At 55.5% G+C, this 23,212-nt stretch overlaps 4 protein-coding genes across 4 annotated transcripts; 2 read left to right on the top strand and 2 right to left on the bottom strand.

Moving 5' to 3' along the window:
* Window positions 1–25: 25 nt before the first annotated feature.
* EAH_00032330 (hypothetical protein) lies at window positions 26–430 on the top strand (the record flags this gene model as incomplete). Its single annotated transcript, XM_013392320.1, has 1 exon — window positions 26–430. One exon carries the CDS (start codon window positions 26–28, stop codon window positions 428–430), a length of 405 nt encoding a protein of 134 aa, XP_013247774.1.
* Window positions 431–946: 516 nt separating this feature from the next.
* Window positions 947–7,014, bottom strand: EAH_00032320 (ubiquitin-activating enzyme e1, putative; the record flags this gene model as incomplete). The annotated part of the gene is made up of 4 exons (XM_013392319.1): window positions 947–3,084; window positions 3,445–3,604; window positions 3,948–4,052; window positions 4,141–7,014. The coding sequence occupies 4 exons, from the start codon at window positions 7,012–7,014 to the stop codon at window positions 947–949; spliced, it is 5,277 nt and encodes a 1,758-aa protein (XP_013247773.1).
* A 1,124-nt stretch (window positions 7,015–8,138) lies between these two features.
* On the top strand, window positions 8,139–18,968 carry EAH_00032310 (hypothetical protein, conserved; the record flags this gene model as incomplete). The annotated part of the gene is made up of 13 exons (XM_013392318.1): window positions 8,139–8,246; window positions 8,512–8,571; window positions 8,808–11,689; window positions 11,941–12,324; window positions 12,455–13,279; window positions 13,447–15,194; window positions 15,404–15,639; window positions 15,833–15,932; window positions 16,038–16,144; window positions 16,553–16,663; window positions 16,798–16,860; window positions 17,290–18,416; window positions 18,902–18,968. The coding sequence occupies 13 exons, from the start codon at window positions 8,139–8,141 to the stop codon at window positions 18,966–18,968; spliced, it is 7,818 nt and encodes a 2,605-aa protein (XP_013247772.1).
* Window positions 18,969–20,089: 1,121 nt separating this feature from the next.
* On the bottom strand, window positions 20,090–22,198 carry EAH_00032300 (hypothetical protein, conserved; the record flags this gene model as incomplete). Its single annotated transcript, XM_013392317.1, has 1 exon — window positions 20,090–22,198. The coding sequence occupies one exon, from the start codon at window positions 22,196–22,198 to the stop codon at window positions 20,090–20,092; it is 2,109 nt and encodes a 702-aa protein (XP_013247771.1).
* Window positions 22,199–23,212: the final 1,014 nt, after the last annotated feature.

Below are 23,212 nucleotides of genomic sequence, written 5' to 3'. Positions count from 1 at the left end.
CGAAGAGATGGATTCTGAAGAAGAGATGCTCGCGGCGCTGCAACGAGTTGAGCTCTTGGCGGATGCCGTCACCGTGCTCCTAAGGGAGTATGAAAAAGCAGTGGAGCACCTGCAGGACCTTTTAGACGACCAATTAGATGCTGCGGAGGAAATCCGAGAAGAGCTTGAAGATCAAGTCAAGGAAATTAGGGATCAGGTCAAAACCGCGCGGAAGCCAATGCAGCAGAGAGCAGCAACTGCAGCAGCAGAGGTGGCGAGGGCCTACGACGGAGCCTTAGAGGGTTTCAAGGCCTCCTTAGAGGCCCTCCTAGAGCAGCCCCAGAAAACCCAGCCCGCTTCGCCAACAATGCAAGGGGACTTCGCAACTTTGGCTGCCAGAATTCAAGCTGCTGCTGACGAAAAGCTGCCGTTCCTTGCCACTGCCCACTGAGAATCTGCATGGGCGTTCCTAAGACCTAGTGGGGCAGCAGGTCTGCTAACACGGAGTTGCGTCCGTATTTCAGTTTAAAGAATCTACTGCGTGCAGCGCTGTATTCGGTGCGGGGTCCCGAAAATAATCCCGGGCACTCTTGTTGCCTTTGTAAGAAGCGGCAGTCCTTACCTGGACTGCTCAACTTTATCAGTGGTTGTTCTGTTTCTGGCCTGACTGCACTGTAGAGAGTAGGAGCAGGAAGCGGAGCAACAAGCGGCTACTTGCCTTCTTTGCCTCACTGGAGAAGGCCAGTGAGATCTTCCTTTAGTTTGTCGAGCCTTCACTAGTTGCACTACGCACAGCTGCACAGAGCAAGAAGTGCGGTAGGAAGTTCCGTCTCACCAGCCCTAATCAATATGGCCGCGCTCCGTTTGTGGCCTTGAGCATTAAGTCACTGCCCGCACCCTCTAACCAACTAAACTGCGCAGCGGCCAAAATGGCACAAGAGCGAAAATGCACAGGATCTAGCGTTGTTTACGCCTTAGGCCTTATCCAAACCTTAACTGGAGGCAAAGGCACACAAACCCCAAACGGATCCGAAGCCGCTATGCGGATCACCGCCCAAGTGGGGCCCTTAAACTGTTGATGCAGACGCCTTGCACTCCTGTTTTGTTGCTGCTGGCGAGGCTGCTGCATCTCGCCGCAACTCGGAGCTAATCCTGCACGGCGCAATGCCTCAGTGAGGCTCGTCTCCGGGTCAGGGAGCGTTTCTTGCTGATGCTCTCCAAACAACGCCACTATATGAGGCGGAAACGCTGCCTGCAATTGCTGGCGCTGCAGCTTGTCATTCTCTTCTGAAGCAGCGTAGAGGAGAGTCCCCTCGCACGTCAAAGACAAAACATGAGCCCGAGTGTGCTTCTCTATGAGCCCCACTAGCTCCGATATGGTAATTGCCTCCGCTGCTTCTGCTTCCCCTGGAACCGCTCCTTGCCCTACGCACCAATTAGAGCTCCTGCTGACACCCCTGCCGCGCAGTCTCAGGCGGAAGAAGTGCCAAGGAGAAAAAGGTAGTCCACGCCAGCGGCCTGCGTGGAAGTGATGCATTGGAGGAGGCAGCGGGGGCGCCTCCGCCAGGAATGGCACTGATAGGGAGAAGAAGCTGCTCCGCAGGAACTGTTGCTGCTGTTTCGTCGCAGCTTGCCGATATCGGCGTTCACCCCTGTCCAACCACAGCACAGGGTAATCCCTTCCCGTTTGCTGCCTGCGTTGCTCCTGCTGCTGTGGCTGTTCTCGCTGCTGCACGCGTTGGCCCGAAGGCACACCTGCGAGGCCCAAAGCTACTAATCTATACACTTCGAGGCAGACAAGCGCAGCCGCAAAAGTCGTCGCAGTTGCAGTTGCAGGAACAATACTGCCTATCAGCTGTTGAGCCTCTTCGGGACTCGGGAGAGGCGTCAGCCCAAAGGCTCGGCAGCGAAGCCGGGCGGCAGAAGTCAGGAAGCGGAGAGGCACGGCGTCATCTGCAGAGAGAGACGGAACGGCAGGGGCCCCGATAAGTCTCAAGTGTGCTCCCATCGTTGCCCCGGCGGCTCTTGCAGCCACTTCTCGAACCAGTTCCTCAGCAAGTGCAGAAAGACTGACAGCCATGGGATCTACACTGCCCTCTGCCAACCCTGCTTCCCCAGCTTCGCTGAGCGCGGCCTTCGGCAGCAAACGCTGCAGGGCTTGAGCAATTGACTGACGGCTCCAAGAGCCCGAGCCCCTTCCTTGCAACAGCAACTCTTCCGCTTGCTCCTGCTGCAAGACGGAAGCCGATGGGGGATTTGCACAGTCAAAGGTGTGCGTTTCCTTTGCAGGGGATTCCATGCGAAGGCTGGCAGCAAGTAGCTGCGCAGTAGCAGCAACAAAGTCGAGTGCGTCTGCGTCTGCAGGATCCAAAAGCAAGTGTCTTTGTTTATGTGGCCTGTTTGCGTCCTTCTCACGTGAGGCGCTGTCCTTTGCTGTTGCTGCGTCTCCTTGCATTGGCCCCTCTGTGCCTCCTTTCTGGTACAAAACACCAAACAAAAAAACTGCAAACTCCACAAGCCTCAGATGCTCTGGCGACAGAGGAGAAACTCTGTATTTGCTGCCACCATGTTTTTCGTAATGCCTTCGCCAATTCCCGCGCTGCTGCTGCTCCTGCGACGCCTGCTGACCCTGTGCTACGGAAGTCGTGCTGCGCTGCGCTCTCAGGACCTCCACTGCAAGCCGCAACAGCAGCCGCAGCCGCATAGGCCCAGAAGCGGCGGCAGCCACAGCAACAGGGGCCATGCCCAACCTGCCAAGCGCTACCTGAACATCATCGGGCGCGCCTGAAGAAGCGGCATGAGATGACGCTGCTGGTGGTAGAGCAGCCCTTCCGTGTTCACCAGACGTCCTCTGGCGCAATTGTATCTGCTGCTGAAGCAGCTGCTGCAGCAGCATATGCGCAGCGGCGATGTCAGTTTTGAAGGTGTGCTCCAGCAGAGCTGAGGCCCAATGCACTGCATGGAGAGGGGTAGTGGGAGCTCCCCGAACAGAACAAACGGGGACAGCCGTCTGGGATTGGGCAGTTGGAGAAGCATGAACAGCAGTGCCAATCAATGCAGCGGCGTAATGTTCCGTCAGATGAGGCACCAGGCTCTGAGAATGGCCTGCAGAGACAACAGACAATCAGCAACCACGAACAATGCAGCTGCCTCAAGTGCTACGTTGCCCGCTGCACGCCGTATAGGGCCAAGCAGGCAGAAAACAAAGGCATGCATCAAACGAGGCATCCAGAAAGGGAGTGAACGCATCTTTACACAATCAAGCAGGTGGAGCATCTGGCAGTGGACAGAATGAGAGGTTGATGGGCCCAGAATAACCGATACACACAGCGCGGATCATAGTGCAGCAACAACAACGGAGCAACAAATTAACAAGCCAGTCGGAAAAGAGCATGGGTCGCGCGGCAGCTACCGCAAGAAATTCCAAGATGTATCGGAGGGACAGCCCGGCAGGCGGTTGCAAACCTCGAAGACCGAGAGTGCCGGCCTCCACCCAAGGCTTGGCGTGGAGGAGGCAAAGCGTGTCGACGTAAAGACGAGCCTCTATTGAGTCCAAGGCAGCCACCACCAAGTCCTGGTCCTGTAGGTACATGGAGGGGAGGTGTCTTAGGGTATCTGAAGACAGCTGAAAAAGTCGCAGCGAACAAAAACCAAAAGGAAGCCCCAGCTCGGTGCCCTTTGCCGAGGAAAAAGCAAAATCAGCAACCACAAGCAGCAGAAGGGAAGAGCAGCCGCCTTCCCGACTACGTGAATGTTCAGGGTTGCAACAATGGACTGCTGCCGCTGGCCCCCGCCAGAGAGAGCCTGGTAAAGACGGGCCGGAAATGCTGGGATGCCACCGCAAGTCAGAATAGGCCGGCTATGTATCCAGAGACAGTCACTATGGAAACAACAAACAACGCGTTGAGGCCTGATGCACAAAGCAACCGGCACCCCCAGCGGGCGGAACCGAGTTGGGTGGTGCTGACCATATACGGGAATGGGCGCATTCGTATGCGGCTGCAGAAGCGTCGCGCTGCAGCAGCAGCAGCGGTTGCCTTGGGCTGTTGTAAAGACGAGGCAGTGAAGAGGACCTGTGGAAACAACAAACAACGCGTTGAGGTCTGATGCACAGAGCAACCGGCACCCCCAGCGGGCGGAACCGAGTTGGGTGGTGCTGACCATATACGGGAAAGGGCGCAGTCGTATGCGGCTGCAGAAGCGTAGCGCTGCAGCAGCAGCAGCGGTTGCCTTGGGCTGTTGTAAAGACGAGGCAGTAAAGAGGACCTGTCTGCTGAGGTTAGAGGTCTCCACGGTGTCCCCGTCCATCAAAGAGAGCAACCCGCGCTTGCAGGCTTCCGCACTCTCTTCCCTCGCTACTGCTCCTACTGAAGTCGCCGCTCCTGCTGCTCTAGCATCAGCTCGCCTGAACATGCTGCACTGGGCTCCGTGTAAGCACGCGAAAAGCAGTCGCAGGAGGCCGCTGCCTTGCTTTTCGCCGCTCGTGGATGGGTTGCACCTGGAGCTGCTGCTACAGCAGTACTTGGTAGTGGGACTCTCGCTGCTGCCGCTGGAGTTACGGCAGTCCGCAGAAACGCCCATAAGCGCAAAATTCTTCAGTACTTCACATCCGATAGCGCCGGCACCCACTAGCAAGACTCGCAAGTGATTAAGTCGACGCTGCAGCGCCAAGCCTAGGAGTTGCTGCTGCCCTTCCCAAGGCACCCGCCTTGCTGCTGCCTCTCTCGGAGCACCACCTACAGCAGGAGCAGCTTCCAGATTTTCCGTTTTCCCTGCTGCTGCGCCTGGTTCTGCCCCCGCTGCAGGTGATATTGGCGCATGAGCTGGTGAGCCATCAGAGGCGTGCCTGTCGCAAGTCCGCGTGTAGCTGCGGCTGCCGACCTTGTCGCCGCTGACTCGTTTCGTGTCATCTTTCCTTTGGGCCGGTACAGTAAGCCCTAGCAGCTCCAGCGCATGCAGCACGAATGGCCCATTCAGAGGCTGGTATTTTCGGGTGAGTCCCTTTAGGGTCTCTTGCGCAGCGAGAGCACCTGCGAGGGCAGCGGCACACAAGACAACTGTAGCCCCACAGTTGTTCACGAACCAATGCATCCAGAACGCAGCAGCAGCACAGGAGGCGGAAACAAAGCACTGTTGCCTACCCATTGCGGCTGCAACCGGGGCAAGGTGTCCCCGCGACCCGCGAGCCATGAGCGCCCCAACCCGCCCAGCCTCCAATTCCCCCGTCGAAACTGCAGCAGCTGCTGCTCCAGAGGCAGCAGCAGCAACTGCAGCAGCAGACTGGCGAGCAGCCGATGCTGCGGCCGCTGCGGAGGCCGCCGCTGCGCCAGCCACACTGGGCCCAAAACGACGTTTCCAAATGGCAGCAGCGCGAGTTGCAACGAGTGAGGCAGCAGGTAGACGGTTAGCACTCCAGCTCCTGAGACTTCCAGCAGCTGCAGACGCTGCTTCTCTGCTGTCGTCAGGCGCAGCAACAGCTGCTGCTGCAGCAACTTCCTCGCGTGCTGCAGCAACTTCTGGTGGGTCTTGGCTCACTCCACGTCCGTCTGTCTCCGCTGCATCGAGGGCTTCAAACGCGGCAATAAGGTACTGCTGCTGCGCATCAGGCGGCTCCTGCCAGTCCAGCAATGACTGCTCTTCGATGGCCTGTTTGGAGTCCGAAAGGCACAGGACGGTGCTTAGTGGGGCAAAACGCATACGTCCAATTTGCTCTTGCTGCTGGTGTTGTTGCTGGCGTTGCAGTTTCTGTTGCGCGTGTTTCTGCAAGAGGGCTGTGAGAGCAGCCTCTTCGCTGACTCTGGAAAAACTGAAATCGCCGAAGTCAACAGCAACCCGGCCGGTGAGCCCAGCTGTACACACAGTCACTACAAGGGGGCCTCCCTGGCGTCTGTGAGGCTGCCTCTCGTGCTGCAGTTGCCGCTGCCGTCCTTCCGGTTGCTGTTCACGCAGTTGCTGCTCCTTCCACTGGGACCGCAGTCCTCGAGCCATCGCAGAGTAAAAAATTTTTTGCTGCAGAGGTCTATCGCATAGCAGAAGCACATCGACTTGCTGCAGCACGTTCACCACACGCGCCCGCCAAGCGGCCGCAGTTTCCCCCGGCTGAATATGTAAGGCCACCTCCGAGACGCGAGCGTACGGAGCACCGACCCGCCGTAAAGCAGCACAGGCAATTCCAGCTCGAGTCACTGGACGCACTGGCTGCTGGCGCCGCTCGTGAGTTCCCAGCAGCTGGGCAGACAGGCTAACCCGGCGTCGTGGAGAAAACAGTGAAGGATCAGGAGCACCAGCGCCGTCGGCAGCTTCAGCAACGGCAAATGTAGCATGATCTGCTGCTTCTGAAGCTGCTGTTTCCGAAGCTGCTGCTTCTTGCTGCTCTGCATACTCAGCCAGGGCAAAGTTGGCTGCGCGTTCTTGAGGAGCCGGCTCCTCCGGGTCCGCCAACAAGACGCAACCCACCCCCGACTGCAGCAAACACTTTGCGGCCTCAACAGCAACAGCACTCGCGCCAATTAGCAGTACGCGTGAGTTCGGCAGCACTTTCTGCTGCTCCGGTCCCCACACCAGTAGCTGTCTTGACAGCAACGAGCGCAAGGACAAGTCATCGACTGCAGCCACTATAGAATCGCGTTCTGCGTTTGCCTCCTCGTGCGCCTGGAGCCCGGCAGAAGCAGCAGAAGGCACAGCAGCCTCACCATCCCCAACACTGAAGGGGAACGGCGGGGATACGCTAGGTGAAGTGAGGGCAGGCTGTTGATGAGGCGACTGCTGGATAGGCCTTCGCGCTTCTACTATTGCTGCCGTGGTTGCAGCTGCGCTCTTCCCCAGTATAGCGGCACGCGGGAGGCCTAGAATGGTACCACGAGACAACTCAGGTAGAAAGCCTGAAGGTGAATTTCTGCAACAGGCCTTCCTATTGCTGCTCCCATGGGGAGGGTAACCTCCCTTGTTGCGGCTGCGAAGCCATACTGCCGCCGACCCCGATGCAGTTGAAAGCAACAACAGCAGCAACAGTCTGATGGCAAAAGGCTGCCGCATGGTGCTCGCGTTCAATACATTTTGTCTGGATCTCCCGGCCCTGCCTACCCACAGGTTGCTGCTAACGGTGCTGCTTCTGTTGCTCTTGAGAAGTGAACCGGCCCCTGCTGCGTTCAACGCGCAAATACGGAAGGCGCTGTGTGTTGCGCCGGCCTCTCGAAAACTTTGGCCAGTTCTCCACCTGCAACAACATTTGCCCCTACCATGTCCAAGAACCGCCGGGACCCCACTCTGCTTGGGCGGAGTGTGCAGAACGCCGTGGTGCCCCCCAATATGCTGTAGTACTGATTCCTCTTCCTTACGGCGCAACAGCAACTGTAGGAAGATAATTCACTAGAAAGCAAACAGACACGTTGAAGTGTTCAACTACCGGTTGGGTGTCCCGCCCTGCAGGCAGTAGCTACTTGTGTCGCTGCAGCAGGACACGGAGGGCCTCATGCACACTCCGCATGACAGACAGTTATAAAATCCTTACCCCCCAACTGTTTTTCGGTTTTTTAGGAACGCCAGCTCTATCTAGTGCTGCACCAACCGCTGGAGCGGCGTCTGCAGCAGACTGCAGCGGACGAGAGTATCCGCTGCTTGACGCTATATGCATGCCTCTCCCAAGCTGCGAGGTTCATTTTGATAACCCATCCATAGCTGCGACCACTGCACTAGTAACGGTGTAACGGCTGTTCCTGTCCTTTGCACAGCGCATGCCGCTCTGGCTGCCGGAAGGCTGCAACTGGCGTCCCAGAGGTCGATTCATTTTTCTTCGTCCTATCGCCAGAGGCAGCAAGCAACTGCACCAACAGCTTCCCACGCGTGGCTATAGGTGCACGCTTCGAAGCCTGGTCTCTCGGAATGGTTCCTTTCTAGCTGCCGGAACTGTTGTAGCAGCCCTGTTACCTACTAAGTTGCCACTGCGAGGCAGACGCGTCCTGTTGATTCCCCGCAACGATACACTAACAAAACGCAGGTGAAACCAGCTACACCGTTGGGCTGTTGCTTCTGATGCCGTGGAATTTCCGGTACTTCAGCTGATTCGGGTACCCACATCAGGTGCTCCTAATCTACATTCTCCGTAACACTGTTGGCTGGGGGTTGGGGCTTCTGCGCTGCCGTGGCTCACAAGGCGCAGCATGGGTCAGACAACCTCAGCTACGGCACTCGAGATAGACGTGCAGCACCAGCAACAGATGCCGAGAACTTACGGGCAAGAAGAAGACCTTCCCTGCGCCTCGGAGCTCGTGAGCCATTTGCTATTGCGAATGGGTGCCTAGCCTTTGCATCATCCCGTCCTCGCAGTGCTCCAGGATTGCTGCGTTTTCTGGCTGTCTTTTTGCTAATAGTGTTCCTCCTGTATCTGTGTTGCTGCGACGCAGGCCGCTTATTTGCGTTGTCTGCGCCAGTCCGTTCGAGAATCTAATTCTAAAAGTGCCTGACCCTTTCATGCTAAGTATTGCTTCCGATGGTTGCTGTTCGCTGTGACTGCGCATGCTCTGTTATCTGCAGATACACAGGTTCGTTGGTGAGGATGCTGCACGACTGCGACGGTCGCAGGTGGAACTACAGGTGATCCCACAGTGGCTTCTGTGCCTTCAATGGTCCCCATTGTCTATGCCCCCTATGCTGGCCTTGAGGTGTCCTGCTCTCGTATTTCCGGTGTGGCTTTGCCTCTCTGGTGTTTTGCGGGCTTGATTCGCTAGGATTTTTCAAGTGTTGCATGGCGCTTTGCTGCAGACGCTGTCTCCACCTCGAGCGCCCATCTAGATTGACACTTTGACGCTCCTTCGGGCTGATTTGCATAGGTTGGCATCTCACTAGAAGCAGCGGTTGCGATGATCAGCGCGTATGGGCAACCGTCGACCCTGTTGCTTGCGTTGCCTCCTTCAGAGGAGGAAACAGGCGCAGCAAGTTCCGGTCGCAATCTCAGCAGCAGCAGCTCTGACAGCAGTAACAGCAGTAATAGAAGCACCAGCAGTAGTCGGGTAGTAGTGGATATTCAGGTGTCACCATGTGGGTTGTTCATAGCTGTTCTTTCTCGTTGGGGGATTCTTGTGTATAGCAACGGGCAATGCCGCATGCTCCTAGGCCGATGTTTGGTACCTCGAGACTCTGAGGTGTACGGCCGCTTGTGTTGCTGTTGCTGGGCCTCGGATTCGTCTGCCATTTTCGTCAGTGCCGACCCGCTGGCTTGTGTGTGCGTCTTCTCCATTCGAAGCAGCAGCGCGGGGAGCAGCGGGCTTCTGCAGCAGCAGCTACAGGAGCTCCATCCGCAATCAACAGCGAGCACGGAACCTTTGACTGCAGGTGCAGCAGCAGTAGCAGCAGCAGCAGCAGTAGCACAACCAGCCGGGAGTGAAAGCTGGCTCATGGAAGGCTTTTCCACAGCCGGTGATACGCGGTTTCCGGGCGACTCTGGCAGTATCAGCGAAGGCGACAGTCAAGGCAGTGAAGCGGAAGAGGAGCATATGCAGCCAGCAGCAGCAGAGAATGCTTTCACGGCTGAAGAAGCCATACGGTCCCTGCCTTCAATGATAACCGCATACCGGCCTCCCAATACTTCTCCTTTGTCTGTCTCCTTTTGCTTACTTCTGCGCCTTCCAGTGAGACCCTCAGCACTCTGCTGCTCGTCGGTGCAGCGACAACAGCTGCTACTGCTCGCAGGCTGCAGCAGACAACCTGCCCTCTTCTGGCTCCACCTGGGAGGGCTTAAACAGGTGTTGGGGTGTTTGTACATCAGCGATTTGCTACGAGTAGCCAAGAGAGCGGGCGTATGCCCTGGAAATTCTGGCCCTCCGTCGGCAGCAGTTGCAGCTTCTGGGGTTGCCTATACATCGGCGGCGCGAGCAGCCTGCTCAGGAGCAGCGTACCAAAATAAGAGCACTGGCGCTACTGGTGGGTGTGGCTGCTCGTGTAGCGCCTGTGCGGGTCGCTGTTGTTGCTTTCTGGAGCAACCGTCACTCCGGCAGATCCGACGTAAAAGCAGCAGCAACGGCACGTCAGCAGCAGCAGAAGCCTCGATAGGAGCAGCAACGTCGCCTTCCTCTAGACAGTGCAGATGCCTAGGGAGGCGCAGGCTCATTACTTACCTGTTCCATCCCAAGGGTTTTGCTGCTGTGACGGAGCTTCTGCGGCTTCCTCTCTGTCAGCAGGACGGACAGCTCTTGCCCGATCTTCCGGATGTCTTTCTCTCGGGAGTCGCTGCTCGGAGCCTTGGGAGCCCTTCACCTACGTCAGTGGGACACAGGAGCGCTCCAGCCAGCACAAGGTGCTCGCGATTGACACATGCGATGCAGGCGCTTCGGACAAATGGATGCGACAGCTTTGCCGAGTGCAACAGCGGGAATCCAACAGAGGATGACGTAGTTGGGACTAGTCATTTTCACCGCTGTGACCAGGGTCGCAAGGTTGGGGAGCCGTTACCTGCCAGCACCTCTCAGCGGCAGCTGCACGAAGGCGCTCTGCTCAGCAGCGACGACAGCAGCACGGGGAGCGTCAGCAGTAGCCGCCCTAGCACTACTACAAACTGCAACAACAAGGACAGCCTTGCCGTTAAGGGAACAGAAGCGTTCAGAAGCAGCCAGAGTACAGGCGCAAGGGAGACAAGGGCAGATTCTCTTGCTTCGGCCGTTTCATTTTGGGGGGCTAGAGAAGGCATTGACAGCAACCTTTTCGACGGAGCAACAGCTGCAGCTGCATGGGGGCCCAGCAGCAGTAGCGGGGGCACCAGCGACGACGGAGTATTGCCGCTGGGGTGCAGCAGGCTTCCTACGAGAGGGCCGCGCAGCGCTCGGCGGCTAGATCTGCGAGAGGAGAAACGGGGAGGTGGGAAGCGGTTAATGCATAGCCTGACGGATGACGTCTTGTCGGATTATGAGGCCCTGTATGCGCGCTGCTGCGGGGGGGTGCGCCAGCTGCAGCTGAATCGTCGACTTGACCTCTTAGCTGTGGTTACAGCCGCAGGGGAGCTGCTTCTGCTGGCCTGGCGCTTTCCCATAAGGGGTTATACTCAAGTGGATGAGCTCGACGAAATTGGTACTCCAGCTAAGGGTGCAGTGAACGAGCAACGCCCTAAGGGCCCCCTGGCTATCCAGAGGCAATTGCAGCAACTGAAACGGGAAGTTCCAACGTCAGCCACAGCAGAAACTGGAACAGATACAGCTAAAACGCCCGATTTGAATAGTGGGAGCAGACAGCTGAGCGGTGGTAGATGCACAAGCAGCAATATCCACAGCCCCTGCAGGGGCTGCGGAAGCATCTCTATAGGGGCGACCATGGACGGGCGCGTCGCAATAGGGCATTCTGCACGTGAAGGCTTTATGAATGCTCTCTCGGTTCCGGCGACCGGTTACAGCAACAGTACCACTAATAAGCTGAGGCCTTGGCGGCCGCTGGGGCTCCAGCTCAGGGCAGAAGCAGTGTGTTGCTGCGCGCTTAACGGGGGACGCAGTCTCTTAGCAGTGGGCCTCGAGAGTGGTGCTGTCGAGGTGTACAAGCTAATGTGGCCTAGGAACCCAGCGCAACGAGCTCGTCGCTCTTGTAAGCTGCAGCAGCAGCAAACGCAGCAACGCCAGACTAGGCGCACCCACAGGAATGTTGAACGCGATGGCTTTACGCTGTTCCCGCAGCTGCTTCATGTGATAACTGCCCCACATGACATCATGGCGTCAGCAGCGCAGCCAGAACGGTCAGGAACAAGCCATTCAGCAGCAGGTGCGGCTTCCACAAGGGGCCCTTCTTACTTGCACGCACAGAGTGTCCAGAGTATGCAGTGGACAGCAGACGGTGCAGCCCTTGCGGTGCGGTGGTTAAGAGGGGGAGCCGCTGTCTTTAGCCACACGGGGAGCATATTATTCTCTCTCCCTAATTCTCTCTCCCTAACTCGACTAGTGAACGGGGAGCCGCTTCGGCTTCTGCTGGTTTTGTCTACCCCATCAGTAGGATATTCGGGGGAACTCAGCGGCTGGGACGTCAGCGAAAGTACTTCTGTGCAAGAGAGGCTTCTGCGAATGCAGCAACCACTGCAGCAGCGGTTATTGCAGGGGCAGCTGCGGGCGCGGGCCAGCTGTGCAGTTGGATCATGGGCGGTCTTTCTCTTCTGCATGTAAGTCCGTCTGGTGAATCCAACGCTCGGCCGCAGCCCGATAGCGGAAGCCCCGAGCATGGCAACAATTCGTTGTTTTATGAAGCTGACCCCACAGCTGGAGGCTTCCATTCAGAGCAGTTGGTGGAGGTACCTGTCGTGCGGAGCGCATCGGTATCTGTTGCAGCTTCGTCAATGGACGTTTGTGGCAGCCGCTGTGCGTCAGACCTGACCGAAAGGTGAGGCTGCTGGTTTCGTGCAGTCTGAAAAACCCGAGCATTTGCTGCTCAAGAATGCGGTTCGATTTCGTGCTCTTGTGTCTGGCATGCTTGAGAGGGCATATGATCTGTGCCGCTGTGTTGCTTTCAGGGTGATGATAGGAGGCTCCCACCTGCTTGTTTGGAGCTTCGTGGGCAACATGAGGGCATCTGCCTCATTCTCCCTCGTTCCGCCACCCCCTAGTTTGTATACAGCAAAGGCTTTCCCCGTGCGGCAGGCAGCACTCTCTCCAGATGGGGCTCAGCTGCTCGTCGCCGGAAGCCGGGGCTTCGCTTTGTTTGCTTTGTTGCATCGGCGGTGGCGGCTTCTCTGTATGGAAAAGCAGGAGGCTCAGCTTCCTACGGGCACCCTTCCCTTAGGCTGGTACACAAAGGACATCTTCTTCGTATCGACGCCGGCGTTTGACCCGTATGACTCTGCTGCATCGGCAGCAGGTGCTGCAGCAGCACCAGAGCCCCGTAGCGTGCTGAATGCTCCTGATGAAGCGCCGCGTTGGCTTCTGCCGCTCGGTACGTTCCATAGATTTGAAGCTGCTGTGGCCGCTGCCGTGGACTGTTGCCCTTCCAGGTTTGCAGCTCATGTTCCGCTGGCGATTCACGAGAAGACGGCCTGGCTCCAACAACAGCAGCAGCAATATCAGCAGCCTGCCTCACGCCTGTGGGGAGCGACTGGGACAGGCAGCGGCTCTAAGGAGCTCTCTGCAATTGCCGCGGGTGCAGCAGCTCGCGGAACTGGGGGAGGCAGCGGTAGCGGGACCATGTGGCACTACGCTGTGCTGTTTCTGAGTTGCAGCGAACGGCTGGACCTGCGTTGCCGCATTGCAGAAATTAAGCGTCTCCCGGCGAGACCGCATACAGCGACAGTGCTACCGAGCCTACACCAACAGCAGCTCGCTCGCCCTGCAGCCTCTCTTGGGTCCCGTTGTTGTTTGTGCCACCATAGAAGCAACAGTAACGGCAGCTGCTGTATGGTTTGTAGCGGCCTTGCGGCTTTCTCTTTGCGGAGCGTTGGCTTCTGCCGCTCGGTACGTTCCATAGATTTGAAGCTGCTGTGGCCGCTGCCGTGGACTGTTGCCCTTCCAGGTTTGCAGCTCATGTTCCGCTGGCGATTCACGAGAAGACGGCCTGGCTCCAACAACAGCAGCAGCAATATCAGCAGCCTGCCTCACGCCTGTGGGGAGCGACTGGGACAGGCAGCGGCTCTAAGGAGCTCTCTGCAATTGCCGCGGGTGCAGCAGCTCGCGGAACTGGGGGAGGCAGCGGTAGCGGGACCATGTGGCACTACGCTGTGCTGTTTCTGAGTTGCAGCGAACGGCTGGACCTGCGTTGCCGCATTGCAGAAATTAAGCGTCTCCCGGCGAGACCGCATACAGCGACAGTGCTACCGAGCCTACACCAACAGCAGCTCGCTCGCCCTGCAGCCTCTCTTGGGTCCCGTTGTTGTTTGTGCCACCATAGAAGCAACAGTAACGGCAGCTGCTGTATGGTTTGTAGCGGCCTTGCGGCTTTCTCCTTGCGGAGTCTCGCTGCAGGCAATACCGCAGAGCCTCTTCTGGCAATATACGATGCTCTGGGAATCCTAACTGCTTACCAGTTGCAGCAGCCACGGCTGCAGCGCCAACAGCAACCTCGGCAGCAAGATGTTGTAGCTCTCTGGCAACTTGATCTATCTGATTTCTGCGATAGCCCACCCCAGCAAATACGCTTCGTGGGGTGTGCGTGGCTTTTGTTAGTGCTGCTTCAGTCTGGGGCTCTGTTGCTTGTGCGCTTGGGCATCCCAGGGTCAGGCCACCATGCGCATCACAGGATACACCGCATTCCCCGCCTCATTGTAGAGGCGTCTACTGTAGTAGCTGAGGGCGTTACCGGGCTTTGGGTGGGGGCGGAGGCGCAGCTGCAACAACACTATTTGGTGCCGTCCTCGCGTTGCTGCATCCTTCGTCCACAGCAGCAACGCCAGAGGCAACAAAATCAGGAAGTTGGTGGAAATGGAGTAGGAGAGCCAGCTGCTTGCTGCTGCTCGTGTTTGGCGCGTGCGACGGTGCCTCCACGACAATCTAACAGAAGAGAACACCAGCAAGATGTTCCTCATCAGCACGAGCCTGCATCGTGTGGCCTGCGCATGCCAGAGGAGGTTGCAGTTCAGCAAAGCAGCGTACATTGTTCAGACCCAGATCGCAAGCCAACCCTGGTAGACGACAAGCTGAATACCTGCAGCATAGGACGCAGCAGCAGCAGCAGCAATATTAGGGCGGCAGAAGGTGCTGACGTTGAACAGTGTAAAGGAAGGAGTGCTCTGCCATTGCCACGGCCTCTGTCTAGTAGGAAACCGGCGGCTTCAGTCTCTCATGCACCACATTCGGATAGCCTCCACGGAAACTTGTCAGCAGAAAGAGCGGCAATATCACCTCCATTGGATGGTTCTCGAGAGCCGAACACCGCAGCAGCGCCACTAAGCCCGCTTCCCCTCCAGAAAATTGTTGACTTTAAGCGGCCTGTTGCAGTTGTACCCGTGCTACCCAGATGCCGCACCAACAGCGACCTCTACGAGCTGCAACTCCAGCGTGTGCAGGAACAAGAGCCGTTAACGCACTTGATGAAGGAAAGGTATGCTCCGCTTTTACTTCCGGTTCTCACGGCTGAGAGATCCCACAAGACTGGCAGTGCATCGCATCAGGCTTGCAAGGTCTCTGGCAGCACACCTGAGGACGAGGGTGGGATAGCAGCGAACGGAACGCCAGAACCGCTTATTCGGCTGGAAGGGTCCCGGCGGTTGCCGCACAGCCGTGGGAAGCTCAGATTGAAAGTAAGATGTGTGTTTTGCCGTTATGGTGTGGAGTTGCTGTGAAGGTATTAACATTGGTGGTGCTTCGCCGGTCTAAGCAGCTGCCATGTCGTTTGTATACGATGCACAAGTGGAAGGTTGCCGGATCCTTGGGGTGCTGAGGGCCCTCAGTAGTTTTGCGAAAAAAAACGTGCATCACCGACGTGGACGGCGGCAGTCATCGGTTGTTTGATATTAATGGCTGATGTGGTGCAGACTGCGACGTCTGCTGCTGCTGCATAGCTGGGTGGCATCTCTGGGCTCAAACAGCAGCGGGGCTGTTACTGGCTTCCGTTGGGTTTCACTACTCTGGCACCGCAGCAGCAGCGGCGACTACGGATATCAGGCCGGAACACGTGCTCGCAGTAACTGACGTACGTTTGCGCTCCGCTTTGGTTCTCCCGGTAGAGGCTCGCCCGCATCCCCTTCACATCGTTGGGGTAATCGGAGAGGTAAACGCACTGCATTGCCAGGAACGCTGCCGTGCAGCTGAATAGCATGCATGCAAATGCGATGCTGTGTGGAGTTTGCCTGCACCTTCTTGTTAGTGGAGGCATTGGCTCGAGTGTGTAGCAGTGTGGGCCTGCGTGGGCCAGCACGTTCGCTGTAGCCGCTAACATTGCTTGCTGTGTTTTGCATCTTCAGCTCGGAGTGGCTGTCGCCTGTACCCCCAGCCGCGAGGCAGCGCATGGATTTTCATTGCAAACCCAACCTGCCACTCAGATACGGCTGCTTCTACAGCCCTGTACGCATGCCCTACTGCAGCGGCAGCTGCTAGCCGCAGTTACATGCATTCCTGTACGTTCCAGCGAGTCGTTTATGCTTGTCAAGCGACGCGCATGTGATGCAGTTGCGAAGGGGCTCTTGAAGGGCTTCACCAGCTGCACGGCGAGCACCAACAGCACCTACAGCAACCAAGACAACTGCAAGCGACTTTTTGTTTCAGTGTCAGCGCTTGTGCGGGAATTACTGGCGTCCGCGTTTGCCCATCATCTGCTGGAATTGCCACAATTTGGGCTCTTGATGCGCTGTATATCTACATATTTGAAAGCAGCGAAGTGGCGGCGACTCCAGCTTCGATCGGACAGGAACAGATTGCACAATCTTTTACACTCCAGTGCAGCTGTCGGCGTACCATGCGTAGGAAGCACCCACAGGGGTGCATTCGAAGATCTCGCTGAAAGTGTGCGCGCTGCTGCTGCTGCGGCCCTTGGAGGTTCATCAGAAGGCGTTGCTTTGCAGTGGTTCCTGCGATTACTGCAGCAGAAGTCTCCTCATCTGTTCGTTGCAACGCTTGTTTTCTGTATGCGGAAGACGGAGCCGCTTGTCTCGCCGGCAGTGCTTGGGTCTTTATTGCAACGACAGGTGCCTCCGGCTGACCCCATCACTCTCTTTACCAAGTGCCTGCAAAACGGACTTCTGCAGACAGCTTCGCTTTACTTGCTGCCCATCCAGACGGCGGAGGGCCCACTTCAGGTACTGCTTTGCCGTTGCTTGAGCGTCTTGTGATGGTCCTCACCCTTAGATTTGGATCGAGATGTTTGGTGCTCCAAGATTTCCTGTGTGCGATAAAGCCATGCATTGTGAAGGCTGTGTCTCTGGTTTTGCAGGTGCGGTGTCGCCGTGTGCTGCCCCTTCTCCGTGCTGCGCTAGTAGCAGGAGATTTCCTTCTAGTTCGCAAATTGCTGCATTTTTTCTGGGCGTTTTTTAGGAGGAGGCATCATCCAATGTCTGCTAGGAGGTGGTGCACGGTGCAGCAACAACAGCATTTGGCGGATTCTGCATCCGAATGTCTCGCGGATAGCACATTGGAGTGGCTTCCGCATGGGCAGCCTTCGGAGAGTCAGCTGAAAACTGCATTCAGAATCCACACACGAATGAGCCACCAACTCGCACACCTCCGCTCTTTGCTGTGGCGTCCACTACAGGCAGAAGGGTTTTTAGATTTCCCAGTAGCCGGCACTTCAGGTACTGCTTTGCCGTTGCTTGAGCGTCTTGTGATGGTCCTCACCCTTAGATTTGGATCGAGATGCTTGGTGCTCCAAGGGTGCCTATGTGCGATAAAGCCATGCATTGTGAAGGCTGTGTCTCTGGTTTTGCAGGTGCGGTGTCGCCGCGTGCTGCCCCTTCTCCGTGCTGCGCTAGTAGCAGGAGATTTCCTTCTAGTTCGCAAATTGCTGCATTTTTTCTGGGCTTTTTTTAGGAGGAGGCATCATCCAATGTCTGCTAGGAGGTGGTGCACGGTGCAGCAACAACAGCATTTGGGGGATTCTGCATCCGGATGTCTCGCGGATGGCGCATTGGAGTGGCTTCCGCATGGGCAGCCTTCGGAGAGTCAGCCGAAAACTGCATTCAGAAGCCACACACGAATGAGCCACCAACTCGCACACCTCCGCTCTTTGCTGTGGCGTCCACTACAGGCAGAAGGGTTTTTAGATTTCCCTGTAGCCGGCAGCACAGGGCAAGCTGGCGCTGATGGTAGCTTCCACACCAACCCCTGGTTGTCCCGCGTCCCGTTGGAGCTACCGCGTGTGGATCGTCTACTAGCTGCACGGGTGTATCAGGAAGTCGAGATGGCTGTTGCCGCGGCTGCTTGTGGATTACTACAACAGCAGAAGTGGCTACGACTGTTCGACTTTGCGACGACTTTAGGTCTTGATCTTCCGGCTTGGCTGAGGGTCCACAGCAACGGCGACTTGTTGCAGCAACTTGACCAACCACATAAACGAGGAAGCCAGAAACATATCTCTGGGACAGACGGGTTGACATCCTCCCTGACAGCAAAGGCACAGCCGGAAAGAGCAGGGCCTGCATCTGCGCTTGCAACAGCGGGGGGGACACCAACTGCAGCTCGTCTCTTTTCTGAGGCAGTCTTCTCTTTTGCACAACAGCTTCGCATTGGCGATACGTGTGTGTCCTTACGTCTGAAAAGGCCGTTCTTGCACGAATGCTCTCGATTACTGGTGGAAAGGAAATGCAAACGACAGTCTCCTACTTGGAAGGACGAGGTACACGTGGCTGATACTGGTGCAGAAGTGCTGAAAACAGCTCTTAGGCACTCAAGGATATGTACTGCATATCTAGTACCCCCGCTGTGCACTAACGGAAACAGGGAGCAGCAGGCTACAGCCGAGATAGCTCGGTATCTCGCAAACGTGTTGTTGCTTTCGGGGCATCCAGCGTACTCTCTGGCACTGGCAGCAGCCGTCCGTGACAGAGACTCAGTAGCGCAGATACTCAGCTGGTATCCTCTACTACGTTCTTTTTTCCAACAATAGTTGTTGCGGCGTGGGCTGGTGAAGCTGGGGAGAAAGTGGAGTTATCGAGTTGCCACGCAGCCAGGGGAGGTTGGGCAGGCGATTGCAAAGAGCATCTTCGTTCAACAGCAGACTTGATAATAGCTCAATATGATAAGGGACTGATGCTTGAGTTGCATGAGCAATCGTGCGTCATTAAAGAAAGCAGTAGCAGCGCTGGCTTTTTACCTCGAAATAGCAAGCTTTGATTGCATCGTAGCTCCGCAGTTTCTGTCTGTCGACATGGATTGCTTTTTTTGTATACAGTGAAGGAGCGCTTTTTCTTCACATTCAGTGGCACGCAAACAATGCCAAACCGTGGAGTTTGCGCGCAGCCCTCTGAGCTGAAGGACGTAAAGTTGCCTACAATGCGTCGACACTCCAGTGTGGCAACGCTTGTGTTTCGATGCTTTGCAAGAATCGCCCAAGAGTTCCGACTGGCACCGTTGTACTGGAACATTATAGATGATTATACAGACGAATGAGGCTCTGCCAAACAGAAGGCAGCTCCCATGGCGATCGTCAAACGGAGGCTGCCCCTCGTGAGGCGGACATGAGCTATGCATAGTTGGATGCATTTCGGGGAGCGCAAACTCTTCAAGGAGCTGGTTCCTGTTCACCTCGGCATATGTGAGCAGAGAGCTTGCCATGACAGTTGAAGAGGCCCATGAGACGTTGTCCAGCTAAAGTTATCCCGACAATGTCCCTTAACGCAATATGTTGCTTCCCTGTGCACGCCCCTAACTAACTATACGCCATTGAATGACTAGCCTGTGTTTTTAGGAAGGAAAGCCTCAGCTCTCAGCTTGAATGCTGTCCTATTCAGCCATTTTAGCTTCTGTCTTTCCTATTGTAGGTAGTGCCGGTACACGTTAAGAGTGCCCGTGCTGCTACGGCTGTAGGTACTCACCAGCCACGGTTGGTCCGAACTCCAGAAAGTGAACAGCTGGACTGATCTGCCCAAGCAAATACCGGTCATCCAAACCAGTATAGCGTATGTCCAGAATACGCGCACATGCACAGAGCACTGGTGGTAAATATTCAAGTTGGCATGCGGCGCATGAAGAAGGCACTGATGCGCACAATTCGAATATTCTCGACGCGTCCGTTTCAACGTCACTACAGGGAAGTGTTTTTGGTAGTGCACTGGGCTGGCAGACTGCTGCTGCAAAGTGTCTCCCCCTTGAAGCAAACAAAGGGTAAATATTCAAGTTCAGTTCTAGTTCCTGGGGCTTCTGTCGGGTCATTCGAGAATGACACGCATGCTAAGGAGTTCTGCCATGGAAATTTGCTTTCATCCGTATCAAGAAACCCCTTTCGACGAGGTATCTCTTTCATAGCCCTTTTTGAAAGGAGGTAATTTGAGGTTTCTCACGTCGAAGAACTTCGGAAGCGAGTCTTCTAAAGTGAGTCAGCGTGGGAAAATGAGAGCATTCCGTGCATTGTGCAAAACCACTGTCTCAGGAAAGCTGCCCTTCTCGCGACCTCCCAATAGTAATTCTGTACAACAACTTGGGTAAAGCGCAGGAGAGCCTCTGTTGAAGGCCAAAATGAGGGAAGAAAAAACAAACCAATAGTTGAGGAGATGATCATGAGAACGCCTTCGTCAAATGCTCTTGTTCTCCCTATTCTCTGCACCACGACGACAAAATCGGGAGTCGTCCTTCCTCCAAAGATCCCACATCTTATGTTCAAAATAGCCATAGTTACCTAAAAGTTCGAGAATGTCCTTCTTAAGAGCGATTACATCAACTACAGCCGGACGCAAACCTTTCTTGTACATAGCCAACGCCTCAGCAAGACGGTTGACCAAATCAGGAAGCCGCCTCTCAAGATCCCTCTTCCCTACATAGCTGTCGGGAAAATAATAGTCTGTTTTGAATTTGGACACAAACATATCCCACCACTTCTCGGTTTCCATTTTTTCTTGCAAGAGCATGATCGTGCACACCACGTAGTCAAACATGAAAAGTAGCGTTCCCAGTCGCCTAGCGACAAAGAAAGCCCCCTGCTTCGAAAGAGGAGCCGTCATCTTGTGGACAGCGTGGTTGACTAAATATTCGCACTGACGCAAGAGCGCTTCCACCTCCCAAGAATTCAGTGATTGTTTTGCAAGCAACCTACGCATCTGCAAGAGTATGCGCAGAGAGGATCTTTCAAACACATTGGTGGAGAATGCAATCTCTGTCCTGAAGGACCTTGGAATATCGTTTGGGCTTACCAATGGCAGCCTCACGAATGGGTGTGTGAGCTGGTTCATCTCCTCTGCCTCACCGCATAAAGCGCTCGTGGGAGCAACGGCCCTGGCAGAGCTTGACGACTCTTGAGAACCCCATAAAACTTCGGCCCCTTGTGCTGGTTGTTCCCCTTCGCGCTTGCTTTCTTGTTGGGTTGTGGCTGCGACCAAGTCGAAAATCGCTTCCGCCTCTTCGCCTCCACGCAGAATTCCGTTCTGCTCTCCGCTTACACGAGCTTCAGAGAATGAATCAGCGCCGGCTGCCGGATGCGGATGCGGTGCAGTTTGCAATAGAACGACAGGTCCACTCATGTGGGACTCTTGGAATCTTTCTGTATTTGCCCCCCGAAGCATGCTTGCAGGCAGAACAGGTTGATGGCCGCGTGCTGTTGTATTTGCCTGTTCGCTATCGGAGCTTCGACATGCCTGACAACGCTTTTCCTGAGCTCCACGCAAAGTCCATGGCCCATAAGTTCCTCCTACCGGGCTCCCAGCGAGGCCCTGACTCATACTGGTTGCAGGCAAGAATCCCGACAAAGTACTGGCTGCTTTTGGTCCCGATAAATCCTGGATATGAGCTTGAGAGTCAGATGCGTCCCCACGAGACAATGCCACTCCCATGGGGCCTACTTGTAACTCCTGGTGCTCGTTGGTGACAGGTAAGCTCCATGGAATCGTATCCAACCACGCATTAGGATCAAATGCATCCAAATGCATGTTGGTTTTACCATCTGTAGGAAGTTGGTGCAGCACAGCGCCAGGCGCTTGCTGTTGTGGCAAGGGGGGGAAAGCCGACGGAAACTCCCCAGTAGCACTGTAGGGTGCACTTTGTGCCCCAACGGAAGAAACAGCCCCTCCGGAGGAACGATTCCAATGGGGCCCTCCCGAACTCCCGTCGGCCATGTGCGGAGCACTTCCACTCCAATCTGTTTCCTGTGAGAGACTCTCTACGAAGCTTCCCAAACCGTGTAGGTGCAAACTTTCATCCCATGTGACCATTTGGTGCTGTATAGCTCTCGCTTCTTCAAAATTTGCTGCTGAGTTATAAATTAAGGAAACGTCCACACCCTGCTCACTGGTAAAGAGGGCTGTGCCCGAGAAGCCAAGTTCTTCTTCTAGTTCGACACATTGCTCTAGAATTACTGATAACTCTTCCTCATCCCCAAGGTCCGAGAGACTGCGCTTCACCAGCCCTGCTGTATTTGTCCTGTTATGATGGGTGTAGCAAAGGGCTATCAAGGAGGCAACTGCCATTAGCGAAACAATGGATATCAGCGCCACAGTCACGAGCCGACGGTGATGTGGTGTCCGTCGCAATTTGCCCACCGGCTTCAACCGAAGATAGTCCTCGAAAGATGCTCCAACAGGGTTACCTGGGTCTTCTGCCTCTCCTGGTGTATGGAAGGCTGACGCAGGTGTATGCTCTTCCAGCACCCCCTCCTCAAAGAAATGCCTTCGGTCAGTTCTTCCTGGACCCATCCCTAATTGCTGCGCGTAGCAACTACGGCCATGCTTAGGAGCTAGATGCAGCCTTCGAAATTAAGAGCATGAGGGCTTTAAGTTCGGGAGAATGAATGTACTTCTTCTCTACGCTGTGACGAGACTCTGGCCCAACAACAGCACAAGGTTCCCGCTGCACCCGTAGCACAGCAAATCTTACTTGCTGATATCTGACTGGTTATGCTAGATTCTAATCCGCATAGGAAGGAAATAGCTCGCGGTAGAGAGATGTGATGGAACAGCGCTTGTCGGGTTTGTGAGCAACAGGAAAGGGAGCAGTTTCTGTCCCAGACCTGGTGCTGTCGTTGCGACTGGTTACACAGGAGGGAAAAAATGAAGCCGGTACTGGGAATCCGGGATTATTGTTTTCTTTAATGAATTAATGATTAAAAATGAGTCTACTTTCCTCAGAATATTAAACGGGGAGGATCTTAGTGCCACTACGGTACAGACTGTCGTGCATCGCCGACTGCGATTCCACGTGGGCACGTGAGATATGCAGTGACACTTCCTCTGCCCATAAAATTCCTATATTATGTACCTTATTCATATGCATACTTAAGCAGTTTCTATGGCAGAATTACATGTGTTAGTGGAGTTGTTCTGCTCCGCAAGGCCAATCTTGGTTTGCCGTATCTCCGTTTTGCTGTAGGCGCAAGAAAATAGATAATATTTGTTCCTTATTGTCGAGTCAGCTATATCGCCCATTTTTCCAGAGTCGACCGATTCCGCTGTCTCTTTTTTACTATAGGCCTTCCAGGCTCGTCGCAAGACTTTTTGACGTCACTCCATTCTAGCATGGTCTTGCCCGTTCGTGCATTCAAGCTGCCTGCTAAGGGCCAAGAAAGTGTTTAGCAAACGCTCCATTGTTACTGCTTGCAAAAAGAGGATTGGCTGTGCCTTCAGGCGGCTATACCTGGCAGCAGCGAGGGGCGTTGCACCTCAGCGCAGGCTGCTTCCTCCCTTCCCCATTCCCAGGAGGACGCCTGGAAA

Source organism: Eimeria acervulina, genomic scaffold (assembly GCF_000499425.1).
Source record: "Eimeria acervulina Houghton genomic scaffold, Eah_scaff311, whole genome shotgun sequence".
Lineage (NCBI taxonomy): Eukaryota > Apicomplexa > Conoidasida > Eucoccidiorida > Eimeriidae > Eimeria > Eimeria acervulina.
Note: the sequence above shows the minus strand (reverse complement) of the source record. Positions and strands in the feature narration are given on the sequence as shown.